Source organism: Hyperolius riggenbachi, chromosome 2 (genome assembly GCF_040937935.1).
Source record: "Hyperolius riggenbachi isolate aHypRig1 chromosome 2, aHypRig1.pri, whole genome shotgun sequence".
Lineage (NCBI taxonomy): Eukaryota > Metazoa > Chordata > Amphibia > Anura > Hyperoliidae > Hyperolius > Hyperolius riggenbachi.
In genome coordinates, this window is record NC_090647.1 from 182,179,787 (window position 1) to 182,206,030 (window position 26,244).

The window sequence follows — 26,244 nt, forward strand, 5'->3', positions numbered from 1 at the left end:
CATAAGGTAGGTATGGTTAGGATTAAATATGGAGTGCAGCACAATCGGAGCAGGGGTCCCACTCAGATTTTATCAAAGCGGGGGTAGTTTCCCTGATGGTGGAAGTTATCTTCTCAGTCATCTTCGCTTTATGCTGGGCATCCGCGGCTCGATTCTGACGCTTGATTCTCCCACTCAAACGATTCCCCGCTCGATTATCTTATCTTCTGCTCGTTTTTCTTATCTTTTTCCATTGTGCTCAATGTGGAATCGAGTGGCAAAATGATCGGACTGGAGATCAGACTTTTTGGAAATGATCTATTGCGCCATCTAAATGGCTCAGAATCGAACAGTGTATTCCCACCATAAGTTTTGATTGCACCTTGGAGGTGTAGTGCTGGCTGGTAGCACCAGTATACAAGATGGCTGATCCATGGTCTGACCTACAAGCCTTTACTTTTTGAGGCATTTTTTAGCCTGTTTGTTGTTTTCTTTACACAGTAACCAAGCAGCTCGTGGTGACCTAAGAAGGCAAACCAACCTAAGCGTTATTTTCTTTACTAGCTGATGTACAGTATGGAGTGTTTGGGATTATTCTGCTTTCCTGTATTGTTGTGGGCATTTTTTTTCTATACACTTGGATTACGACAGTTTTTGATCATGCCATATCTTTTATTGCTATATTTCGTGGTAATTCACTCTTGTCTTGTATTAATCATTGTATTGTTTATTTTGGATTGTTATACCCTGTATGCTGTTGTACAGCGCCAGATGCTGGCGCTATATAAATCAATCATAATAATGCTAATTTGGATTTGTTAAAAAAGGAACATGTGTAAAAATCTATCTTTATAGTTCCCGCTGTGACTCAAAAAACCTCCTCTGATGTTTTGGATAGGTTATTCTGAAGAACTAGGGAGCATGGACACTGAGCTCATTTCGGCAAAGTGCATCAGTGCGCCGTATGCAAGGATATCACAGTGCATGGGCTGCACTGTCTGATGGGTTCACTGCTATGTGCATTACTGTGAGAGACACTGTCCTCTCCCATATAATTGAACAAGGCTTAGCACTGCAACACATCCTTAAAATCCTCAATGAGGATTCTTAATAAACCAATGGGTCATTGAGGATCACTGGTGGGAGATCTAAAAATACATTTGCTGGAGCTCTGTGAACTGTATTGTGGTGGTGAATGGCAGTGCAGTGGTGTTCAACCTTCAGTGCTAGGATGACATTCTGTGGCCGATTTTAGCTGATACTGCTGTCCTTCTACCGACAATAATGCACCAGGAATGTCCAGTCATGCAACTGTTAAAGGGGCACTATTGTGAAAAATTTAAATCATAAAAATCAATAATAACATGCGCTAGTTTAAGAGCAAAAAACGTTTCACTATTTATTCAAAGTTAAAAAAGCCTTAAAATCTTAAATCATGGTGCACCAGAGTACCTATTATGCAAACAAGCCACCCTCTCATACACACACATACAATAGAAGGGCCCTTCTATCTAATCAGCTTCCCCCAATAGTAGCCACTTCCTACAAAATGTTCGTTCCAAAAAGGGTTAATACTCCATATGATTCCTTCGTTGCAACATATAATCAAAAGTTCCTTTTTGTAGTGGGTGTCTCAGTTCAACCTTAAGCTTCAAACATAAGATTCCAACTTATTCAGTTTATATTGGGCAATATCCGCATAAACTCACGTGTCCCATAATATAGACAGTCTATGGCAACTTCTCACAGGGTAGATCCCTCCACTCAGAGCTTCTTTGCTCTTACAAGATACTTCTGCTCGCTGCCTGTCTCAGCTTCTCTCGGCGTCTTTCTTGCGGCATACGTGGGTTCCGTCTGTCAGGCTCAGAGCCCCGCTCGCCGCACTTCCGCTCAGCTGATCCGACTTGCGTGTCAGGTTGGGTGACGTCACCTCGTAAGCCTCTGGACCTTTGTTCACGAGCGGCTGCTGCGCGCTTGCACAGCCTGCTCAATCCCGGGCTCCTAAGCAGATACTTTTTTGCATTAAAGCGACCTCTACGCGTTTCAGCCAATAACGTTGGCCCTCATCAGGAGGATTTGGTAATGCTAGAGTGGTCGATCAGTTCCGCTCTGTTTATAGTATCATGTTGCCATTTTGCTCCACCCGTATTTAAATGCTCTGTTGGATCCTTAGTTCTTAAGGTGAAAGGCTCCCATTACACATTGCCAGTGGACATAATATGCATTCTTCTTACTGTAATCTTAAATAAAACCACAGCAGAGGCCTATCTATACACAATCCACCATAACATTCATACGATTAATGAAAATACATAGACTGTCTATATTATGGGACACGTGAGTTTATGCGGATATTGCCCAATATAAACTGAATAAGTTGGAATCTTATATTTGAAGCTTAAGGTTGAACTGAGACACCCACTACAAAAGGAACTTTTGATTATATGTTGCAACGAAGGAATCATATGGAGTATTAACCCTTTTTGGAACGAACATTTTGTAGGAAGTGGCTACTATTGGGGGAAGCTGATTAGATAGAAGGGCCCTTCTATTGTATGTGTGTGTATGAGAGGGTGGCTTGTTTGCATAATAGGTACTCTGGTGCACCATGATTTAAGATTTTAAGGCTTTTTTAACTTTGAATAAATAGTGAAACGTTTTTTGCTCTTAAACTAGCGCATGTTATTATTGATTTTTATGATTTACAATTTACAAATTTGAGGGTGGAGGGTTTCACTCATATAATGTGCAGCTTAGGAGGTTGATTACCTAGAGCTAATTGTGACAGACATTCGAAAAATTTAAAATGTTGCAAACCTATACAAATAAGTACATTTTTTTTCCATAGTAAAATGAGCTATAAATTACTTTTCTCCTATGTTGCTGTCACTTACAGTAGGTAGTAGAAATCTGACAGAAGCGACAGGCTTTGGACTAGTCCATCTCTTCATAGGGGATTCTCAGGGATTTATTTATTTTCAAAAGCACTTGGTGAATGGCAGTTGCTCTGTTCAACTGCCAAAAAACTGTTTAGCGATCAGGGAAGCTGGCCAGCATCATTGTTTAAATGATTTTTAGAGAATATCTTCATAGGGGATTCTCAGCAAGGCTTTTATTCTTTATAAAGATATTACCTAAAAAACATTTAAACAACGATACTGGCCAGCTTCCCTGATCGCTACAGTTTTTTTTGGCAGTTGAACAGAGCAACTGCCATTCACCAAGTGCTTTTGAAAAAAAAAAATCCCTGAGAATCCCCTATGAAGAGATGGACTAGTCCAAAACCTTTCACTTCTGTCATATTTCGACTACCTACTGTAAGTGACATCAACATAGGGAAAAAAGGAATGTATGGCTCATTTTACTCTGGAAATGTACTTATTTGTTTTTACATATTTTAAATGTTACAATTTTTTTTGCCATAGTGCCCTTTTAAGTGTAGCCAGTTAACCACCTTGTCATGTGTTTTTTTTGGTTGGTAACTCCACAGATGCTGCATGCGCCATTTCCTTGACCACACTAAATTGCTTCCCCCTATTTTAGTTCTTGTGCATATTGACCTATTCGCCTAAATGGAGATTTCACTCATGGTATTTGAGGGGCTGAAAAATACCACGTTTAATGCTATGGTAGAAAACCATCCCAACTTGGGTGCCTTATGAAGCTGATAGCAGAATATCAGTAATGTCACTATTGACTTCTTCATTTTCCCACACTCTTCCCTTAGCCCCCCCCCCCAACACACACACACACACACACACACACACACACACACACACACACACACACACACACACACACACACACACACACACACACACCTCTACCCCCACCTATGTTGTAGCCGATTGCCCAGTGCCCACTGTAGCCGAGAACCAAGGTAACCCCCTGCGCTCAGCTTTACTATAGCTGATGCTCATTGTCACTGCTGAACCCTTGCACCGTAAGTAACCCAAGTAAGTAATGGTTTGCAGCAATAAAGTGCTGAATGCACTGCTAACTTATGTGTGCCCTATGTTATCTGGCAGGCTAAGTAACCCTGGAGAGGGCTGTGCCATATTGGGTACCAAAAATATTGAACAAAGGGTGATATCAATGAAATGTATGACTGTGCCTTGCCACTTTGCTGTTCTTATCTGTGTAGGTACCCATAGTCATTAGATGTTCATTTTTTAATGTGGGTCAGCAACTGTCCACCATTTCTAATTGAAGCTCACATTTGCCTGAGTGTGATGTATTTAAATATAACAGTCTAGATGATGAAGATTGGTAATTTTACATGTAGCAATGAAAAAGTGATACACACTGTACTAAAAAGACACTGAACCAGTGCAGAGGTTCAAACATTGGTACACTATCAAACCGGTTTTGGAGTTAAGTCTAACACAGATAAATTGCAGATATAAGGAAGGTTTTAAGAGCAGTGTGTGTTTTTAAGCTTGTATAATTAGCCTTTTGGATGAGATTGTTTTCCAGGCCAATGCATGGGCAGGATGAAGGCACATAGAACAATACAGCATGATTGCCCCTTTTGTCACATGTATAAGGCCCGAAGCCTGAACTTCTTCATTCCATTTTCTAATAGAACACTAATAATACAAACTAAATTGTACTCTTCCTTCGAGGCAGTAGTTAGCCAATGTACTGATCTGTAAGCTGGTTTATAATGAATTTTTCTAAAGGATATTAATCTTCTCTGATGACATTTGAAGAGCGGAGTATTCATTTTGATGACATTGTGGTGCTTGTATCTACTAGAGGAGCATTTGTTGGCATTAGAGAAATGTTGTCCAACTGGTATACATTCAAAAATTACAGGAGATAATTGTTGTTAAGTAGACTGGACAAGACTTTGGCTGTGTATCACATAGTCTTTTCACATTCCAGACTGATGACAATGTGTATGCTTAATATTTCTAAGCTCTTTGAGTGTCTTTTCCTGGTCTTAGTTACTCACAAGGGTTTTCAGTACGGGTGTATTAATTTTCAGACCCACAACCAAAGAAAGATTAAAAGGCAGAATTGAGCATAGTTCCTTCTTTTTATACAGACAGAAATCCTGAGTAATAGGACAAAAGCCTGGTTAATGTACTCTTTGGGAGGCTGGGCACTTTGCGCCAGCACCCTGTTGTATCCAGAAATGCATTCTGGGAAGGGAGCATGTCTAGGCAGTTCCTATCTCCTGTAGCAGCCATATAGGATGTGTACCTGGAGGGTTCTTTAGAGAGCCTACCTCTCCTCCACTTCTACCACGGCTAGTTTTAGGATTAAAGGGACTCCGAGCTCACAATAAAAAAGAAAGTTGAACTCACCTGGGGCTTTCTCCAGCCCAGTGCTGGTTCGGGAGGTCCCACGTCGGCGTCCTGGCTCATCTCCAACACCCCGATCCGGAATGGCTGTCAGGCCGCAGCCCGGGCGACACTCTCCCGAGTGTCGGGCTGCTCCTTCCGCGTATGACGCGGATGACGTCACACGCCGGCCGCCTCGCGTCATCACGGCGGCCGGCGTGAAAGTACTGCGCATGCGCGCTTTAAACGCGCATGCGCAGTACTTTCACGCCGGCCGCCGTGATGACGCGAGGCGGCCGGCGTGTGACGTCATCCGCGGAAGGAGCAGCCCGACACTCGGGAGAGTGTCGCCCGGGCTGCGGCCTGACAGCCATTCCGGATCGGGGTGTTGGAGAGGAGCCAGGACGCCGTCGTGGGACCTCCCGACCAGCACTGGGCTGGAGAAAGCCCCAGGTGAGTTCAACTTTCTTTTTTATTGTGAGCTCGGAGTCCCTTTAAGGACCTGAAGAAAATGAACTCTGAGCCCTTTGTTTTGTAATACTGCACTGAACTGTGCATGCCCAGTAAAAGGAACAGTTGTGCACAAAATAGTGCACAAAATAGTGCACAAGCGATTTCTTTCATTAGCATGTGAGATTCAGACCTTGCCCATGTACACTTCAGAATCGTGTGTTCACCAGTGGGGGGAGGGAAGAGAGATCTTAGAATGGGAGGCATCCAGAAGACAGTGAGCAGGAGGAGGATGGTGAATAGTTGGTACTCTAGTCCACCATGTGTTATAAATTAATGTTTAGCACGCTTCAGGTGTGCATATAGAAGAAAAAAACACGCACAGCCAAAATAGATTTACAGAACACTGACTCCTGTCACTCAACTCATGAATGAATGAGACAGGAGAGGACTGGATGAATACCACTTATTATACTAGATTTTTCAAGCATCTGTATAGATCTCTGTATTGGGATGGCGGAAGGAGGAGGTCTTCAGTCAACCTCTCCTCTCAGGATCCTGGTCATAGTTGTAATCTATGCAGCCCATGACTCAGGAGCTCTTAAGGTTCAGAGGGCTCTGCATAATTGCCCAGGTTACCCTCATAGAAGCATCACCACTAACGTCTACAGCCGAGTCACATAACCAAAGGCAGTGTACAATCCTGAATCTTGGAGACCTCCAGGTTCTCGTTCTGTTAACCTCATAGTAATGTACAGCAGTTTGGTTGAACCAAATATTCAAATCCGTACAAACCTCTCTAGGAAAACGTGATTGTGCTTTGTGCAAGATGGCTATTTTTTAGTGTAGGCAGGGATTCATCATCTGCCGTCCTTGCGTACCTCTTCCTTATATGGAAGTTATTATTAGATATTTTTATTGCTATCCTGTGTTGTTATTTGAAGGTACTGGTACAACGCCTTTCAGGATTAGATAAGAAGGTAGAGTAAATAGTTTCACAATTCACATGTTTCTCCATGCCTTCATTGCCACACCTTTTACTTATTGTGATCACTGGCCATTATATTCTGATTAGTGAATTAATTATGGAACTGCAGCATGTCGGTGACATAATAATAAAGTGTTTAACAATCCTGTTTTCCTTGTTAAATATGTAGCCATGCCACGTGTCAGGCTAGCCATTTCTATATTAATGTGGGCAATAAAGAAGCGACGTGTGAAGAGATTATTTTGATAAGTGAATGTTGAGATGGAGGCGCTTTGTAAATAACATTGCAGTAGAGTCTTTGGCACCGACAAGGATCAGCTGACGCCAGATAAGTGTGCTTTCTGGTTGCTTGAGAGTTGGTGTTAACCTCCATAGCATTTGGATTATTTCTGGATTTAGGGTCTAAAAGCCATGCAATTTTTTTTCCACATGCTTTTAGACCCTAAAAACAAGGGGGAAAACCCCCCAAAAACATACCACAGAGTGATCTGCAGCAGCTCCTGCATATAACCTACTCAGGCACACGATTACCGCTCTGAGCTGCGGATTTCCGTCCTGAGCCAGACTTGGCATTACCGCTGAGGTTAAAATACAGTAATTGACAGTATAAAAATCTTGGGGGGAGCCGTGGGACCCAGTCTTTAACCACTTCAGCCCGCAGGTGTTTTCATCTTCAGGACGAAGGCAATGTTCCTGTCAGCGCTCCTTCCATTCATTCACCAATACTTTTATCACTACTTATCACACCTATATGATCTATATCTTGTTTTTTGCCACCAATTAGGCTTTCTTTGGGTGGTACATTTTGCTAAGAATTATTTTATTCTAAATTCATTTTAACAGGAATAAAATGGAAAAAAATAATTTCTCAGTTTTCGGCCATTATAGTTTTAAAATAAAACATTCTGCTGTGGATAAAAGCCACACATTTTATTTGCCCATTTGTCCCAATTTTTGCAACTTTCAAAATATTTCCCTAGTACAATGTATGGTGCAAAATTTTTTTATCTAGAAATAAAGGTGCATTTTTTCATTATATAGTAATATACCTTCACAAAATACATTAAAAAGTTTTTAGTCCCTAAAGTAATTTATGTATTTTTCTTCAAACTAATGTAGTTTTTTTGTTTGTTTGTTTGTTTGTTTTTTGTTAAGTTAATGGGCACGGGAGTATGTGTTTTTTTTATTTTGTTTTTATTTAGGGTGTTTTTTTTTTTTCTCCATTTCTACTTTAATTTTACTCTTTTGTCACTAGGTGGCGCTAAGCACTCTGCAAGTGCAAGTGTTTTTTTTTTGTTTTTTTTTTTTTACATTTCGGTTTATGAATCAAATACCTCCTGATTGGAGGCATTCGATTTATTTGCAGGGAATAGTTTGCCTCGGGGAACACTCTTCCTCCTCAGCAATCAATTCCCTGTAATAGCGTAGGAACGAGCCACCTGCATGCAGATATGCTTGCACAACGGCAGCAACACTGCTGGACGGATATATTCGTCCAGATTGCCTTTAAGTGGTGATTTTTGGACAAATATATCCGTCCAGATTGGCTTAAGTGGTTAAGCACATCAGAGCCAACAAACAGCCTAAGAAGTTGGCCTTCACCACTGTGAAGCTGGTGAGTAGAGTTCTGGAAAACTGGACTCTACTGTATAAACTAAACTCTTTAGTGTTCCAAGATAGTCCAGCTTTATTTATGGCGTTTTACACCAAACACAGATAATGTGATACAGCTCAGTAAGGAAGTCCAATAATGACTGGCTAGGAAAAAATGAGGAGCAGGTACAATTAAATACAAAATGGCATGAATTCACAATGATTAAAGCACAATGCCGGTTACCATCCCTCTCACGTCAAACATTCCATTCCATATAATAATTTTCTGCATAACTTGAATATATAATAACTAGATTGTCTTAAAGATTATCTGGAGATCTTGAGGACATGCTGTGCCCAATGTATGTGATTGTACAGTTAAAGACTTGGGATGTTGTGTCCTGACTCTGGTGATTGATCCAGACATGGAGGGGATGGTTTGTTTGTGTTCATATCTGATTTCACATCCTTGGCAGATTATTCATTGAAATTTGCACTTCTTGAATGTGGGAATAGGTTTGGGTGTTTTGTCAACAGTCATTCAAGATAGGTTGTCTGATCGCTCAACTGCTCACAACGGTTAAACCCCCAGGGAGTCAACCAGTCAGCACCTGGGCCCAGAGGAGATGTAGACAAACATGCTCAAAGTACAAAATGACTGGGTCTCTACCTAGATTTAAAGGCTATAAAAGCTCAATTCTTTGTGTCACAGCATATTTACACAGAACGTTTCAGCATGTAGGCCTATGTGCCAAGACATTGTGTGTACCTACAAGAATTAAGCTGTTATAGCCTTTAAATCCAGGTCGAGACCTGGTAATTTTCTACTTTGAGCTTCTTTGTCAATGGAGCTGCTCAATGTTTCATTTAGCTGAAGCTCCAGAGAGAAACTTTGTAATTTATAAGGTTAAAACTTGGTACGCACTTCAGATTACTGCCACCCAGCAGGGTTAGGTACACGATTTCTTGGATGAAAGTTCAGGGCCGAGGCTATATAGACCTGTTGCCTGCCTGCAGGCTAGTGACGCATTCTCTCACTATGGAGGGGGGTGGGTGTGGAGAGGCGCATTGTGCAGTACACAATGGAAGGGGTGGAACAAGGAGAACTGCACTGGGGTATGATGAATCAGGCATGTTGTAGCTCTCACTGTTGTATTGGGGCCGTCGTACACATTCTATAGTTCTTTAGCAGCCACCTTGGCTGAGTTTAAACTAAAGTGTGTTAGTCAATCTGCACTTATCTCCAGATATCTCATTCACAACCTCCTGATCTGCTACCTATATTCTAATCTTCTCCTCCTCCAGTCACCTGCCTTAAATCTTCCATGAAAACTTTAAAAACATTTTTTTTAAATCCCTCCATTCCTCGCCCAATGCAACAGGAGTAACCAGAAAACTCCTCTCTAAAAGGGACTAGGGACATTTTAATTTGTTATTGACCTACACACTATCCTAGTACACAGTTTCCCTTTCCTCTTGTTTTCATTGTTTAGCCTGTTAGAATGGAGCCTTGGAAAGGCAGGAATCTATCCAGAGCCGGGACAAGGTCCTCCAGCACCCAAGGCTGAGACACCAAAGTGCGCCCCTCCATCCCTCCCACCCCAGCCGTCACACACTGATTGCTATTAGACTAAGAGGCGCCACAGGGCCCACAACCTCCCCAACACCTTAATATCTAGTTATCTGGCTTGCAATCACTGCCATGTATCCCCTTTTCTTATTTATTTCTGCTTCAAACACAGTTACTAATGACAGCTGAATGAATTATGCGCCCCCTCCTACCCTGCGCCCTGAGGCTGGAGCCTCTCCAGCCTATGCCTCGGCCCGGCCCTGAATCTATCCAAAGCTTTTAATAATGCTGTGTAATGTGCGTACATATTTTCCACCTCTGTGTACAATCCCTTATGCTTGGTACACACAATGAGATTTTTTGGAAGGTTTTTTGCCAGAGCGACTATTTTCCAAAATGATCTGATATCCGATTTGATTTTCCATAGGAGTGAGCGGAAAATCAATCGGAAATCAGTTTGGATGTGTTGGAAATAATCGATCTGGCGGTAAATCTGCCAGAAAATCTCATCTTGTGTACCAGGCATAAGCTGCTTTGTTTGTGATAATTGTATCCTATTGTTGCATTATTCATATATCTGTATATACCACATATTCTCGATTTTATACAGCGCCATGGCAAATTCTGGCACTATATAAATTCAAAATGCCAGTGTAGGGATGCTGCAGTGACTTTTCCCTGCGGTAATTGTTCCATGTGGCCACCGATACTGATGACAGTCCTTCTCTTCCTGACACTATAATGACCAGCAACAATAAAACTGTCAGTTAATCACCACCCTATAGTATTCTTCAGTTCAGCAGTCAAGTGTGAAACTGTTCAGGGGGGAAACTGGGAAAGAAATAATAAACTGGCACAGGCAATGCTGTTGTGAGTACAAAAAGTACTAGAGGTGTTTTCAACCACCTTTTGTGAGAGCTTTACGTTATTCTAGCCAAAGTACAGTGTTGAATAAAGACAAAATGAACTGGAACCTTTCAAAAATGAGCAAGCATTTAGCAAACTAATGAAAGGAGGTTTATGCCACTTTCACAGTGACTGTAGTCCCTTGAGACACAAGGGATAGGGAAATCGGTGCCCCGCCTTACTTGTGAGTTGCGTCGCATATAGTGAAGCATACAGTCAATGAAGGTATACTTCGACAGGGGTCACACTTGTCTTTCAGTTTTCTACACTTTTCAGAAAACTGAAAGACCCCTGCCTTACAGCTGCTTATTCAATTTATAGAGAAAACTGACACATTGCGGAAGATTACTGTTTTTTTTTTCTGCACGCAAAATCTGCATTCAAGTGTGACCTAGCCCATTGATTAACATGAGTTCTCAGTTAAAATCTGTTTTTCTGTGAAGAAAATGCACACAAAAGCCAATAAGTGTGACCCCTGCCTCACTGTAACCATTAATGGGCACGTTTTGTGGTAACGCACTGCATGCATGTTACCATACCGTACTTCGTTATACCATAACACAAGCGCCACACTGTGAACAGTTGGTGCATTGCTGTGCGGGAAGCTGCATTCCAGAACGGGCGTTATGCCTCACTCTGCAACACAGCACTGTGAATGTGGCCTTAATTTTAGGTAACCTTTTCAAGCTGCTCAAGCAGCAGCAAAGATCCAGCACTTACAATGTTTTTATAGAGCCCTGCCTTTTTAAAATGGAATCCGTATATAGAATCGGTATATTGTATGTAAAATAGTTTGTTGCATGCCTGTTGCTGTCACTAATATTGGACAACTCCCTGCCTTCCTCTAGGCCAGGGGACTGTCTCAAGAAGAAAAGAATGACTCACTAATTATCCATGGCCTTCTTGTCTCTCCTTTTCAGCCAATATGTTTAGGCACCATTTGTTTACACTATAATTTTTACTGGTTCTCGGCAGTAAAGATATAATTTCGATCTGCTAAGAATGTAAGCTTTCTCCTACTAAACATATAATGGTAGATATTTTTATTCTTTACAATCTGAGGATTGACCTGTGGAGTAACTTAATTTGGGAAAGGTTGTCCCACTTTAAGCTACAGACAGACCCGGCGCGATGTCCAATCTGAGAGTTTATAATTTGATGGAGCAATAATTCGGTTTCTGTATGGTCGTCTCCCAGCCTCTCTGCTTGATTCTGGGGATAAAACAATTGGTCAGATTGGATTGTCTTAAAGCACTCCTGAAGTGAAAGTGACGTGAAGGCTGCCACTTGTATTTCTTTTTAAATAATGCAAATGCCTGGCTGTCCTGCTGATCCACTGCCTCTAATAATACTTTTAACAAGCATAAGATATTTCTGGCTGAAGTTTCACTGGAGTTGCTGCATGCTTGTTTTAGGTGTGTTTCTGATACTACTGATGCAAGAACGATCATTAAACGATCATTAAACTGGTATTCTTTGAATGTGAACCTAAAGTCACTTAAAAAAAACGAGATTAACTCACCTGGGGCTTCCCTCAGCCCCCTGCAGACGATCGGTGCCCTCGCAGCTCCGCTCCGATGTCCCAGGACCCGCCGGCGAGCACTTCCGGTTTGGCCGTCACCGGCCGACAGGGATGGGAACGCGAGTGATTGTTCGCGTTCCCAGCCTGTATATCGCCCCCTATGCTGCTATTGCGACCTCCTGGCCGCAATAGCAGCATAGGGGGCGATATACAGGCTGGGAACGCGAACAATCACTCGCGTTCCCATCCCTGTCGGCCGGTGACGGCCAAACCGGAAGTGCTCGCCGGCGGGTCCTGGGACATCGGAGCGGAGCTGCGAGGGCACCGATCGTCTGCAGGGGGCTGAGGGAAGCCCCAGGTGAGTTAATCTCGTTTTTTTTAAGTGACTTTAGGTTCACTTTAAAGGAAATAAATATGACGGCCTCTATACCCCTCTCCCTCCAGTTATCAGTTAATACTGTGTGGTGCTGTTGATGCCTAAACACTCTTATCCTTTCCTCTTGATTAGCAGTACACAAGATCAGCCAAGCTGACATTGCATGTTAATAGGTTGTCCCTGATTGCAGCATCCCAAGAGTGGATCCAACAGTCTGAATGCCCTCACATGTCTGTACTTTAAAACCTGTCCATACACTCTGTAATCAGTGGTGTAGCTTAGGAGCTAGGAGCCCCGGTGCGAGTTATACATGGGGCCCCCCAAGCATTCTATATATATATAACAATTGATATGGCGCACCAAAATCTGCCAATGACAACTACAGTGTCAGAGGTGCAAGAGGGGGATGGGGAACAGCTTGTTAATAACTACCATTATTCAAAGCATCTATAGAAGTGATTATTACAAGCACAGGACCAGTAAAGAGCTAATACTGCAGTTGAGGGACAGCTTTACGGGGCCCCTCCGGCCCCAAGGGCCCCAATGCGGTGGCTACCTCTGCAACCCCTATTGCTACGCCACTGTCTGTAATTGGAGAAAACCTACTGACTGCTGTAGCTGTGGGGAAGATGAAATGTGCAAGTACATGATCGGCAGACTGCCCATCCACAAATCAATAGGCATTGGCTGCTGCTATGGAATAAGTAGAAAGTCTGTAGTCTATAAAAGGTGTACTGTACATAATGCAGATACTTCAAATGCAAATTCTTGCAAGAAGTCTGGCAGCCACTTCATGCCATAAACTGAAGGGAATAAATGTGCATAAGCACGCTCCCACAGCGCACTTTCTCTTCAACATAACCGGACTTCTATAAACCTCCCATTGCACTACAGATGCACAAATGGGACATTTATAAATTTACATGTTGCAGAAAGAAGATAAATACTTAGTTCATATATATATTTATGTACACCTATCTATTTAGGTTAAGAAATGGTTATGAGGTTGTAAAAAAACTTTTTTTTTTTCCCCTAGGAAGTTACAGGCAGAAATTTTGGAAAGCAAGATTTTCGCTCGGCGCTTGAAAATGGAGTCCTGCTTTGTGAGTAAGTATCCAAACCAAACATATCTGATGTTTAGAGTTACAGAAGGAAAAAATCAGGGTGTGTATTCTAAATCCTTACCACACCACAATGAAATCTGTGAGCAGCGTTCCCACCAAGCCTATGCGAAGCATGCAGACAATGCTTACCTGGCCCAGCACACCCTGCAGGAACGATTGCAGTGCGAGAACATAAGAGCCACACCAATGAAACTATTCAACGGAAGTATGCTGTGCTCTCTGCATCGAAATTTACAAAGCTTGAACAGTCATTTGTACTGTACAACCTTCTTCAAAATATAACAAACTATGCAGTATGGTGCAGTTTCCTTTCTCAGCAATTTTCCTTAAATAGGAATTTTGGTTATCCTACCACACTCTTTCTGCCATGTCCTGCCTCCTGCTGGTCATTAACCCTTAAAAAAGCTGAGGTGAGAAATAATAATATTTAATTGCCCGTCTCCCATTTTTGTATCCTGAAAATATGCAGCTTCATTGCACATAACATGCTAGGGCAGGGGTGGCCTTAAACTACCTAAGTATGGTGACCGGGGGGGGGGGGGTGGGGGCTGACAGGTGTCGGATCTCCCCACTCCACCTCCCCGAACTTTGGCAGCAAGTGCTTTGTCCCACCACTTTACTTTTTTTTATGTATATTTTGCTTCAGGTTTACTTTAAAGAGGAACAGTAGTGAAAACATAATGAATAAATTATTTTTTTACATTATTCATTTATAGATTTAGTCAGCGTTTGCTCATTGTTAAATCTTTCCTCTCCCTGATTAACATTCTGAAATTGATCACAGGTGGCGACATCCTTAGTTATTTCCTACAATGCAACGACAGAAAACTGACTAAGGTCATGAAATCACACTGTTGAAGGGGTTTCACCACAATATCAGCCGTACATACCCCCGATCTATTGAGAAAAGGAAAAGATTTCTCTTGGGAAAGGGGTTATCGGCTACTGATTGGGATAAGGTTCAATTCTCGGTTAATGTTTCTCTTTAAGATCTCTCGAGGTGGCAATACACTGGTCAGTCAATACAGCCAGCAGTTGGATCCCTCTTCAATCATTATCTGATCACAAAGAGGATCCATCTGCTTTATAGCCTCCACACATTGCACACAGATTTTCATTCGATTGCAGCCTGAAATCTTTGAAAATCTTGGTGCCTGACAGAGTTCCAGACTGCACAAGCCACCCCCCTCCCCACACACACACACACGCACGCACGCCCGCGCGCCATTGTCGGTAGTATGCAGCAATTGTGTGGCCCTAGTCTGGTGGTCCCTGTACAGTGTAATGTAGGGAACGAACACTGAGGGCGCTGTGACCACTAGATGCTCCAAAAGTGTCTATCCCGTGCATTACATTACAAAAGCGCCTGGGGACAGGCGCCTTCCGATCCACCGCTGAGCAGCCAAAATTTTCTGCCCGTACCAGTCGACCCAATCAAGCATTTTAAGCCTGATATTGGTTGATTGAGTAGGCCATATACTGAAGATTTCTCACCAATTCAACCAAATCAGCCTTAAAGCGGAATATAACCCTGCATTTCAATTTTGCTCTAAAACATTATTTACAGCATATTATATGCAACCAGCATTTTTTTTTTTTTTTTTTTTAACTAGACCAGCATTGGAAGGGTTACACATAGAGCTTTAAAGTTCCATGGATAGAAATGCAGACACATCCGAAGTTTAGATAGATACATTTAAGTAAACACAATGTAACAAGTGTAAAATGTGACACACACTCTGACTGTGCAGGAGCTGGAGGACAGCCAGAGAGTGTGTAACATTCCACACTTGTTACATTGTGTTTACTTAAATGTATCTATCTAAACTTCGGATGCGTCTGCATTTCTATCCACGGAACTTTAAAGCTCTATGTGTAACCCTTCCAATGCTGGTCTAGTAAAAAAAAATGCTGGTTGCATATAATATGCTGTAAGGCTGGTTTCACACCAGGACGTTGCGTTTTAGGGGACGTTATGGTCGCATAACGTGCCCCTAACGCAACGCCTGGTGCTCTCTGCTGTGGACGTCAGTGAGCCGCGTTGTGCACGTGGTCCCGCCCGGCCAATCGCCGCACAGAGTGGCCGCTCCAGGAAGTAAACACTGCACGTCACTGAGTGCAGTGAATATTAATTAGCCATGTGCCTGGCTGCTCTCCGCTCCTCCCCAACGTTACTGAGCATGTGCAAGCAGTTTAACGCGGCTCTGCCGCTTATAAGGTACTGCATGCAGTACGTTGTCTTATGGCGCAGCGTTACTAAGTAACGCAATGTGGGCACTGTGAACAGCCCATTGATTTTTCATTGCTGTGCGGTGGGGTGCATTACAGGCTGCTCTAACGTGCACCTGTAACGTCCCACTGTGAAACCAGCCTAAATAATGTTTTAGAGCAAAGTTGAAATGCAGGGTTATATTCCGCTTTAAATGGGAGAAGTCGAGTGTATGGCCTGATTTAAGCACTTAAAGCGGTTTAACACCCAGCATTACAACTTTGCTTTAAAAGATTGCTTACAGCTTACAAACTATTATGCCAGATTTTTTTTTAAGCAGAAATTCACTGAATGGGTTAAACATGACATTTTAGTGTTGGATTTAACTAGGAATCCGCATCTGTTCTTATCTGTAGTTACAAATGTATCTTTATTTGTAATACAAATAGACCTTTGAAAAGCCTGCCAGGGAAGCCCTCTTTGTTCTCTCAGAGCAGTGTTTGTTTGTTACATTGTAGGTAGATACATTTGTAACTAAACAAGCAAGCACGAGGAGCATTTCTAGCTAAATGCAGCACTAAAATGTCATGTTTAATCCATTCAGTGAATTTCTGCTAAAAAAAAAAATCTGGCATAATAGTTTATAAGCTGTAAGCAATCTTTTAAAGCAAAGTTGAAATGCTGGGTGTTAGACCACTTTAAGCCCTTTATCACTTTAAAACACGGACTTTAAATTAGTTTTAACTTGTTCTGAAAAAGAGCGGCAAAGAACCTTTTTGCAAGTGTGTAATAGTGGAAGCTGCTCTTGCTTCTATGCCACATACTTGTTTTGGGGCTGTGACTGTAAAGCCCCATCTACACGATACGATTCTTTGTGCGATTCGATTAAGATTTTATTTACGATCCAATCAAATCCAGTATGTCCGATCGGGATTTGATTCAATGCAATTCAATTTGCCATTGTTTTGCAATGGCACATCTAATTGAATCGAATCGATTCCCGATCGGACATGCTGGATTTAATCGGATCGTAAATAGAATCGTAATCTAATCGCACAAAGAATCGTATCGTGTAGATTGGGCTTAAAAATGTATGGATTCACTGCAGGAAGTTTGTCCCACATCTGGCACACAGCCCTGGAATCTGAGCAGGTCATCTATGTGGAGCTTATCTCTGTGACATGTTACTAGACACTGACGAGTTAGCTTGCATGCTTTAAAGAGAGCCTGAAGCAAGAATAAAACTCGCTTTTTCCCTTATATTCAGCAGGAGCATGTTTGCTCCTGCTAAAACGCTGCTATCCCGCGGCAGAACGGGGGTCCTTTACCCCCCAAATCCCCTCCGTGCTGTGCGGGGAGTGCTTCCTGCTTGAGACGGGGCTAACTGCCGCAGCCCTGCCTCTCAGTGCGTCTATCAGCGCTGATCGCTGCCTCTCCCCCGCCCCTCTCTGTCTTCCTTCACTGAGAGAGGCGGAGATCCGCCGCTGATAGACGCGCATGGGACAGAGCTACAGCTCATAGCTCTGCCTCCAACAGAAGCAAAATCTACGACCAAGTTGGTCGTGGATTTTGCTAGGGGAGATTTGGGGGGTAAAGGACCCCTGTTCTGCCACGGGATAGCGGCGTTTTAGCAGGGGCAAACATGCCCCTGCTGAATATAAGGGAAAAAGCGAGTTTTATTCTCGCTTCAGTCTCTTTAAGAACTCCTAAATCACTTGAATATCTTTCCTTCCTTTTTTATGTCCTGGAACACCATAGCAGTTTGTATTTTATAGTTGACATTTTATTTATTTTTTGTTCCTAGCCTTATTAACAAGATCAAGCCCGGTATTATTAAAAAGATTAACAGACTATCAACGCCTATCGCTGGCTTGGTAAGTGTTATGTTCATTGTCTTTAATTTAATCTGTAGCGCTAAGCTTTAACCCTTTTTGTCCGATTGACCTATCTTCTATTAGCCATGTTTCTCAGCAGCATTATTAGATGGTGTTTGCCAACGATCCCCTGTTGGGGGGGGGGGGTTGCTTCATTTTTAGTACCCCTTGACACGTGTATTTGTTGTAATCCATAATTGTATAGGAATGCTTTTCTTCCATTCTCAAATGTGTTGTTTTGCCAAAAATACTTTTTCAGGTTTGTTTTTATATGGGTTTCTGGTTTTTACAGCAGAAGGAAATGGCAGCGCTTCCAAACAGACGCTGCACCTGCACCAAGGGGCTGGGCATATCTCTGGAGCTTTCACTTCACTTGCAGCCTGTGAGCGCTGCCCATTGCTTGCTGTTTCTGGTTTTTAGCCTCAAAAATAGCTGCAACAAAATCGCATTTCCCTAAACGTTAACCAATTGCCCCCTTGTGTCTGTGTACTACATGTTGAGAACCTAGATTCCATGACTACACAACTGAAGTACGTGACCAGAACTGCCATAATTTGAATCCTTTATATAAACAATTGGATTTGTATGATTGCCACAGAGCTAGCAATTTTAAAGAGAATTGCAGCTTACAAATCTGTAATAACATGTATGTTATGAACAGAAAAATCAAAGATCTGGCCTTAATATGATATGAATATCTTATACAATGGTGATTGATTAAAGTGATTCTGCAGTGCATTGGACCTGTACAAATTGATTAGTCTTGCCACCCAACCTGCCTGGCAGTTTCCAAAGTCTAATCAAAATCCACTTTTAAGAGGCTTGTAGGTGCCCATCACACATGACCTCTCTGACCCCTCTGCACTGGAGCAGAGAGGAGCAGTGTGACTAGGCCTTGAGTCTGGAAGGGGTGGCTAGACTTGCACGCCAACATGTCTTTGGGAGTGCCAAGGGGCGCCTCGTAGTGGTGGAATTATGTTCATGATGGAGAAGTTGTGCAAAATGCAGCCTAACCAGGGCTGTGGAGTCGGGAGTTGAGAGGTCAGGGCAATTTTGGGTACCTGGAGTCTGAGTTGGAGGTTTCATAAACTGAGGAGTCGGATGATTTTTGTACCGACTCTACAGCCCTGAGCCTAACACTAGTTTGTATTATAGCAGTGCTTTCCAACTCCAGTCCTTGAGGGCCAAGGTCCTCACACATTTTTGTCACAGCTCAAATTAATTGATGGGACTGATTTAGGAAAATGGAGGTTCAGGAAGTAGAACATATTTCCGGAATCAGAATACAGATTTATTCGGCAAACCCGACTGGGTCGTGCTTGGAATTGAGTTTGGCACAAAAAACAGCTCAAAATTAAAGAGTAAAATAAAAATAACGATCCAGAAACAAATTAGACAATTATAATAGCAGCTTTAACAAGAATGTAACACAGAGAAAAAAGAGTTTTATAGCAGCTTTGATTAGAGTATGACACAGGAAACGCAATTGCAGCAGCTTTAGGGGGATACGTTAAGTAAACCAGATACAGTGTTTCACTAGCCAGTATATCGAGAGCACTCGCCAACGGCTGCAGACCATATGTCGGGGAGCCGCTGGATAGAGTTCAAGAGGTTGACCACCACGGGGAAGAAAGAGATCCTATGCCTAGCAGTCTTGGTGGAGATGGCCTGGAGTCTCCTGCGAGATGGGAGCCAACTGAAGAAGCGGTGGCCTGGATGTGAGGGTTTGTTGGTCAGCACAGTGGTGTAGTGGTTAGCGCTCTTGCCTTGCAATATTGGGTCCCCAGTTACAATCCCAGCCAGATCAACATCTGCAAGCAGTTTGTATGTTCTCCTCGTGTCTGTGTGGGTTTCCTCCGAGCAATCTGGTTTCCTCCCACATCCCCCAAAAATACAGATAAGTTAATTGGCTTCCCCTTAAATTGGCGCTAAACTACAATACATGCACTACATGATCCATACATAGACGTATGACTATGGTAGGGACTAGATTGTGAGCCCCTCTGAGGGACAGTTAAGTAATAAGATAAGTGTGTGTGTGTGTGTATATGTGTATAGATATATGTGTATATATGTATAGATAGATAGATAGAGATAGATAATTTCTTTTTTCTTTGTTTATGCACACATATATGCACATGCTTACATACATACGTACATTTGTTTATGTGCTTATGCAAATCCTCTTTCATTTTAATTAGTACAGGTGTTCCTCTGACTTCTCTTAAGCGTAAGCATTGGCTGTTGACTTGTTAAAGAGAGAATCTGCTCATTACTGTGGAATGTCAGCCAGGGCATTCCTATCCCTTCACAACCAGGAGACCAGGGTTTGTACAGGAACTTAATGAAGCTGTGACTGCTGGGTCCAGGCACTGAGTACAATTAGAGTATGTATGTTATGACACCTGCGGTAAAGTGGCACTTTCAGGAAGAAAAGTTGGAGGCTTGATCTATGGCAAGGGTCACTTGGGAATACTTCTCTTTAAGTGTCAACAAAAAACACAGATGCATGCAATATAATCAGCATGCTCTTCTTTCACAGTGTCTGAGGTGCTTGCTCTCACATTCAGTGTAATGTCTTGGGAAGGAAATAGTGTTGCTTATTCCACCAAGTAGTTAGCAGACTGATTGTATTCACTTCCTATCTGTCTTTTACCACATTTTAGCTGAAAAATTACTTAGCACATTGTTATTTGACCTTACGTAATGACTTTCTTTCCTTTTCACAGTTAATTTTCTTCCTGCCTTTGTCTCCCTGCCTAGAATGGCTTGATAGAATACTTTTCCTTGTTGCTAAATAAAGTATAAATGAGGGAATTCTTGTTTTCCATGCTGGGTGGTGGTAGCTATGTCTGTGCTGTAGACTCGGGCATCTGCAGCCACCCTTTCCTAGGACTGTATTTTTGAGCAACAGCATGTTTAATAAAATCATTGGGCAAGTTCTTTATCTATTTAAAAGTGTTTTTTTTTTTTTTTTTAATTTAGGTTTAGGTGTGTGTTCTTATACTTAAGGGCAATTGATCCCTGATCAGAAATGGAATATATCCATTTATCCTTAAGATCCTGTCGGGGCAGATGTAGTTGTTGTTGTGATTCATTTAAAGGACACCTAAAGCGAGAGTGATATGGAGGCTGACATATCTTTATTTCCTAATAAACAATACCAGTTGTCTGGCTATCCTGATGATCCTCTGCCTCTCCCTCTCCTACTTTTAGTCATAGACCCTGAACAAGCATGCAGCAAATCGGGTGTTTCTGACATTCTTTATTGTCAAATCTCACAAGTTTAGCTGCATGCTTGTTTCTGGTGGGATTTAGACACTACTGCAGCTACATAGATAGACCACCAGTTGCCTGGCAGACCTGCTGTTGCTTAAAGCGGATCCGAGATGAAAAACTAACTATAACACGTAACTTGTCTGTATAGCTTATCTTAAGTTTTTAGATAGTTTACACAGCAAATCTAGCTGCAAACAGCTTTAATAGAATATGATTATTTCTTCCTGTGATACAATGACCGCAGCCATGTTGTTTGTAAACATTTCACACGGGCAAAGCTGCTCTGCATCTCCAGCACTCCTGGTAAAACCTAATTCTCCCTCCTCCCCTCTGCCTATGAAATCTCTGGCTAGTAACACCTCATCCTGCTCCCATAAGCCCTTGCTACTGTCTGAAAATGCCAAGGCACTCTGAAAAGCTGTGGGCGTGGCTTGTTTAGTTTATAGGGAATTAGAGTAGTAAAACAAAAACCAAAAAGTATTTGGCTTGAGGAATGCCCTATAAACAATATGAAAGGAACACAATTATGCAATGAGTAAAAATGTATCTCGGATCCACTTTAAAAGGAAATATATCAGCCTCCATATACTTCTCACTTCAGGTTCCATTTAAATTGTCACATTCCACAGTGCTTCACAGGTACTTCAACCATTTCCTGTCATTTCTGACATAACCTGTCCCACACAGGAGCTGACAATCTGAGCTTTACCATAGTCCTAAGCTGCTTGTAAACGCTAGGTTAAACTTAGTTGAGCGGCCCTGAGTCCAAATACCCCCTCCCCAGGTAATCGTTCTTATTAGGGGTGGGACGACGAATCCGGCGAATCCACGAATCCCTCGAATATTGGGAAATATTCGAGATTCGTGGATTCGAATCCCGACACCATTTTTCACTTTCCGAATCCCGACGCTGCATCGCCGCATACGCCTCTCCCCCCGCCCGCACTTGTCCTCCCTCGACCTTTTCCGACCCCCCCCCCCCCCCCCCCGCGCCTCTTCCGTTCGCCAGCATCAACTCACCTGAGCGGAGCGCACAGAGCGGCAGACCTCTCGCCGACTTCCTGGTTCCCCCTAGTGACCGGCTCTTACAATGATGTCATCAGTCAGAGCCGGTTCGGCCACTAGAGGGAACAGGGAAGTATCGAAGAGGTCTGCCGCTCTGCGCTCCACGGAAAGGTGAGTAGATACTCATGCAGGGGTGAGCGGAGGAGGCACGGGGGGGGGGGGGGGGAGCGGAGGAGGCACTGGGGCGGAGGAGGCCGGGGAGGGGGGTTGGCGGTGAGCGGAGGAGGCATGGGGAAGGCCCCTATGCCTACCTACAGGCCCCTATACCTACCTACCCACCTACAGGCCCCTATACCTACCTACCTGCCTACCCACCTACAGGCCCCTATACCTACCTACCCATCTACCTACCTACAGGCCCCTATACCTACCTACCCACCTACAGGCCCCTATACCTTCCCACCTACAGGCCCCTATACCTACCTACCTAAAGGCCCGTATACCTACCTACAGGCCCTTATTCCTACCTACCCACCTACAGGCCCCTATACCTACCTACCCACCTACCTACCTAAAGGCCCCTATACCTACCCACCCATCTACCTACCTACAGGCCCCCTACCTACCTACGTAAAGGCCCCTATACCTACCTACCTAAAGGCCCCTATACCTACCTACCTAAAGGCCCCTATACCTACCTACCTAAAGGCCCCTACACCTACCTACCTACCTACAGGCCCCTACACCTACCCACCTACCTAAAGTCCCCTATACCTACCTACCTAAAGGCCCCTATACCTACCCACCCATCTACCTACCTACGTAAAGGCCCCTATACCTACCTACCTAAAGGCCCCTACACCTACCTACCTAAAGGCCCCTATACCTACCTACCTACCTAAAGGCCCCTACACCTACCTACCTAAAGGCCCCTATACCTACCTACCTACCTAAAGGCCCCTACACCTACCTACCTACAGGCCCCTACACCTACCTACCTAAAGGCCCCTATACCTACCTACCTACCTAAAGGCCCCTATACCTACCTACCTACAGGCCCCTACACCTACCCACCTACCTAAAGGCCCCTATACCTACCTACCTAAAGGCCCCTATACATACCTACCTACATACCTACCTATACTTAAGGCCCTATACCCTATATACCTATACTAAAGGCCCCTACACCTACCTACCTAAAGGCCCCTATACCTACCTACCTAAAAGCCCCTACACCTACCTACCTACAGGCCCCTACACCTACCTACCCACCTACCTAAAGTCCCCTATACCTACCTACCTAAAGGCCCCTATACCTACCTACCTAAAGGCCCCTATACCTACCTACCTACAGGCCCCTACACCTACCTACCCACCTACCTAAAGGCCCCTACACATACCTACCTACATACCTACCTATACTTAAGGCCCTATACCCTATATACCTATACTGAAGGTCCCTTTACCTACCTACCTATACTGAAGGCCCCTATACCTAGTTAACTACCAATACTGAAGGCCCATATACCCTGCTACCTTTACTGAAGGCCCATATACCCTGCTACCTTTACTGAAGGCCCATATACCCTGCTACCTATACTGAAGGCCCATATACCCTGCTACCTATACTGAAGGCCCATATACCCTGCTACCTATACTGAAGGCCCATATACCCTGCTACCTATACTGAAGGCCCATATACCCTGCTACCTATACTGAAGGCCCATATACCCTGCTACCTATACTGAAGGCCCATATACCCTGCTACCTATACTGAAGGCCCATATACCCTGCTACCTATACTGAAGGCCCATATACCCTGCTACCTATACTGAAGGCCCATATACCCTGCTACCTATACTGAAGGCCCATATACCCTGCTACCTATACTGAAGGCCCATATACCCTGCTACCTATACTGAAGGCCCATATACCCTGCTACCTATACTGAAGGCCCATATACCCTGCTACCTATACTGAAGGCCCATATACCCTGCTACCTATACTGAAGGCCCATATACCCTGCTACCTATACTGAAGGCCCATATACCCTGCTACCTATACTGAAGGCCCATATACCCTGCTACCTATACTGAAGGCCCATATACCCTGCTACCTATACTGAAGGCCCATATACCCTGCTACCTATACTGAAGGCCCATATACCCTGCTACCTATACTGAAGGCCCATATACCCTGCTACCTATACTGAAGGCCCATATACCCTGCTACCTATACTGAAGGCCCATATACCCTGCTACCTATACTGAAGGCCCATATACCCTGCTACCTATACTGAAGGCCCATATACCCTGCTACCTATACTGAAGGCCCATATACCCTGCTACCTATACTGAAGGCCCATATACCCTGCTACCTATACTGAAGGCCCATATACCCTGCTACCTATACTGAAGGCCCATATACCCTGCTACCTATACTGAAGGCCCATATACCCTGCTACCTATACTGAAGGCCCATATACCCTGCTACCTATACTGAAGGCCCATATACCCTGCTACCTATACTGAAGGCCCATATACCCTGCTACCTATACTGAAGGCCCATATACCCTGCTACCTATACTGAGGGCCCCTATACCCTGCTACCTATACTTAGGGCCCCTATACCTTGCTACCTATACTGAAGGCCCCTATACCTTGCTACCTATACTGAAGGCCCCTATACCTTGCTACCTATACTGAAGGCCCCTATACCTTGCTACCTGTACTGAAAGCTACCTATATTGAAGGCACCCATACCTAGCTAGCTATACTGAAGGCACCTTTACCTCGCTACCTATGCCTGGGTACCTATACTGCGGGCAACTATACCATGGATCGCACAATTCTTATGTGCAGGATTCGTTAGATTCGGGATTCGAAAGGTTCGAGATATTCGAGAAACTTTTTTAGATTCGGATCCGGATTCGGATTCGAAGAAATTGTGGATTCGTCCCATCCCTAGTTCTTATACATGTGCACAAGGCTCAAGTCTATGGCCAGATTTTTGGGGAAGTTAATTAACTTGCTGGTATTTTTTGGGGTGTGGGAAAAAATAAGTGAAGAGTGAAAAGCACTGAAAGAACATATGCATAGTAAAAATCAGTCGTCATTTACTTATACTGATACAGTAGAATCCCTTTGTAGTATACTTCAAGGGATATGTCCAAGTAGTTTACTACATCAGACGTTCACAAAATCAGAATTCGTCATATATTCATACAGGCACATAGTCGGGAGCTGGGGATTGAGTTTACTATAGCCAGAGGCTTACTATATCAGAGTTTACTTTAATGAGATTCTACTGTATCTAAAAGTTGTTTGAGACGTGCTTCAAAAATGTTCCCTCTCCTCTTTTGGTTGTAAATGTTATACACTAACAACATAAAATAAAATTATAAATGATAAAAGCAAGACTTGCAGTTTTGTATATGCTCTTCAACACCATATCATAATGTACACGTCTGTGTATTCGTGAACAAAAGATGTTCACATAATTTAGATAGTATTCATTTTATGTGAACATAAAGACATGCAACCAAGTCGCGTCATTGGAAAACACATTCATTTTCATGTCATTGACAAATGTGAAAGTTAGGACATTACAAAATATCCATGCTCATGAACCTTTTGTTTAGTTAGTTCTACCTGTAACCCTGTTATATGCCCAGGTCATTAATATATTGATGTAAAGATAACAGATGTGCAGCTATAGAGGTGGAAGGCTGCAGTAATGATGGAATCAGCTGGTACACAATGATGTATGTGTACAGACCTTTAGGTGGAGTTTTGCAATTAAAGCAAGCCCTGAGGGATATTTTGTGTAGCAATTATGTCAGAATTAGTTTATACAAAAGTGGTACAAGTTCTTTTGTACTTTATCCTTCCACTTTTAATTTTTAGCAATGGTGAAAGAGAGGTATGCCTATAGGCTGGGAGCACACTTGTCTATGTGAAAAACCACGCATTTCCTGCCATATGTGTTTCTGAGGATTTTCCTGCATTTGTGGGGGGTTTATGTGCATTTTTCATTCATTTACGTTTTGTGGTTTGAATAAATGTATACATTCAACAGGTGG

At 43.2% G+C, this 26,244-nt stretch overlaps 1 protein-coding gene across 1 annotated transcript in view; it reads left to right on the top strand.

The window, feature by feature from the left end:
- The window catches only part of LMO7 (LIM domain 7), a 234,079-nt gene that overhangs the window by 45,803 nt on the left and 162,032 nt on the right, over positions 1 to 26,244 (top strand). Inside the window, exons 3-4 of the mRNA XM_068267863.1 lie at positions 13,709 to 13,779; positions 17,810 to 17,879. Of these exons, the coding sequence (XP_068123964.1) occupies positions 13,709 to 13,779; positions 17,810 to 17,879 (141 nt within the window). The remainder of the gene's footprint in view (positions 1 to 13,708; positions 13,780 to 17,809; positions 17,880 to 26,244) is intronic.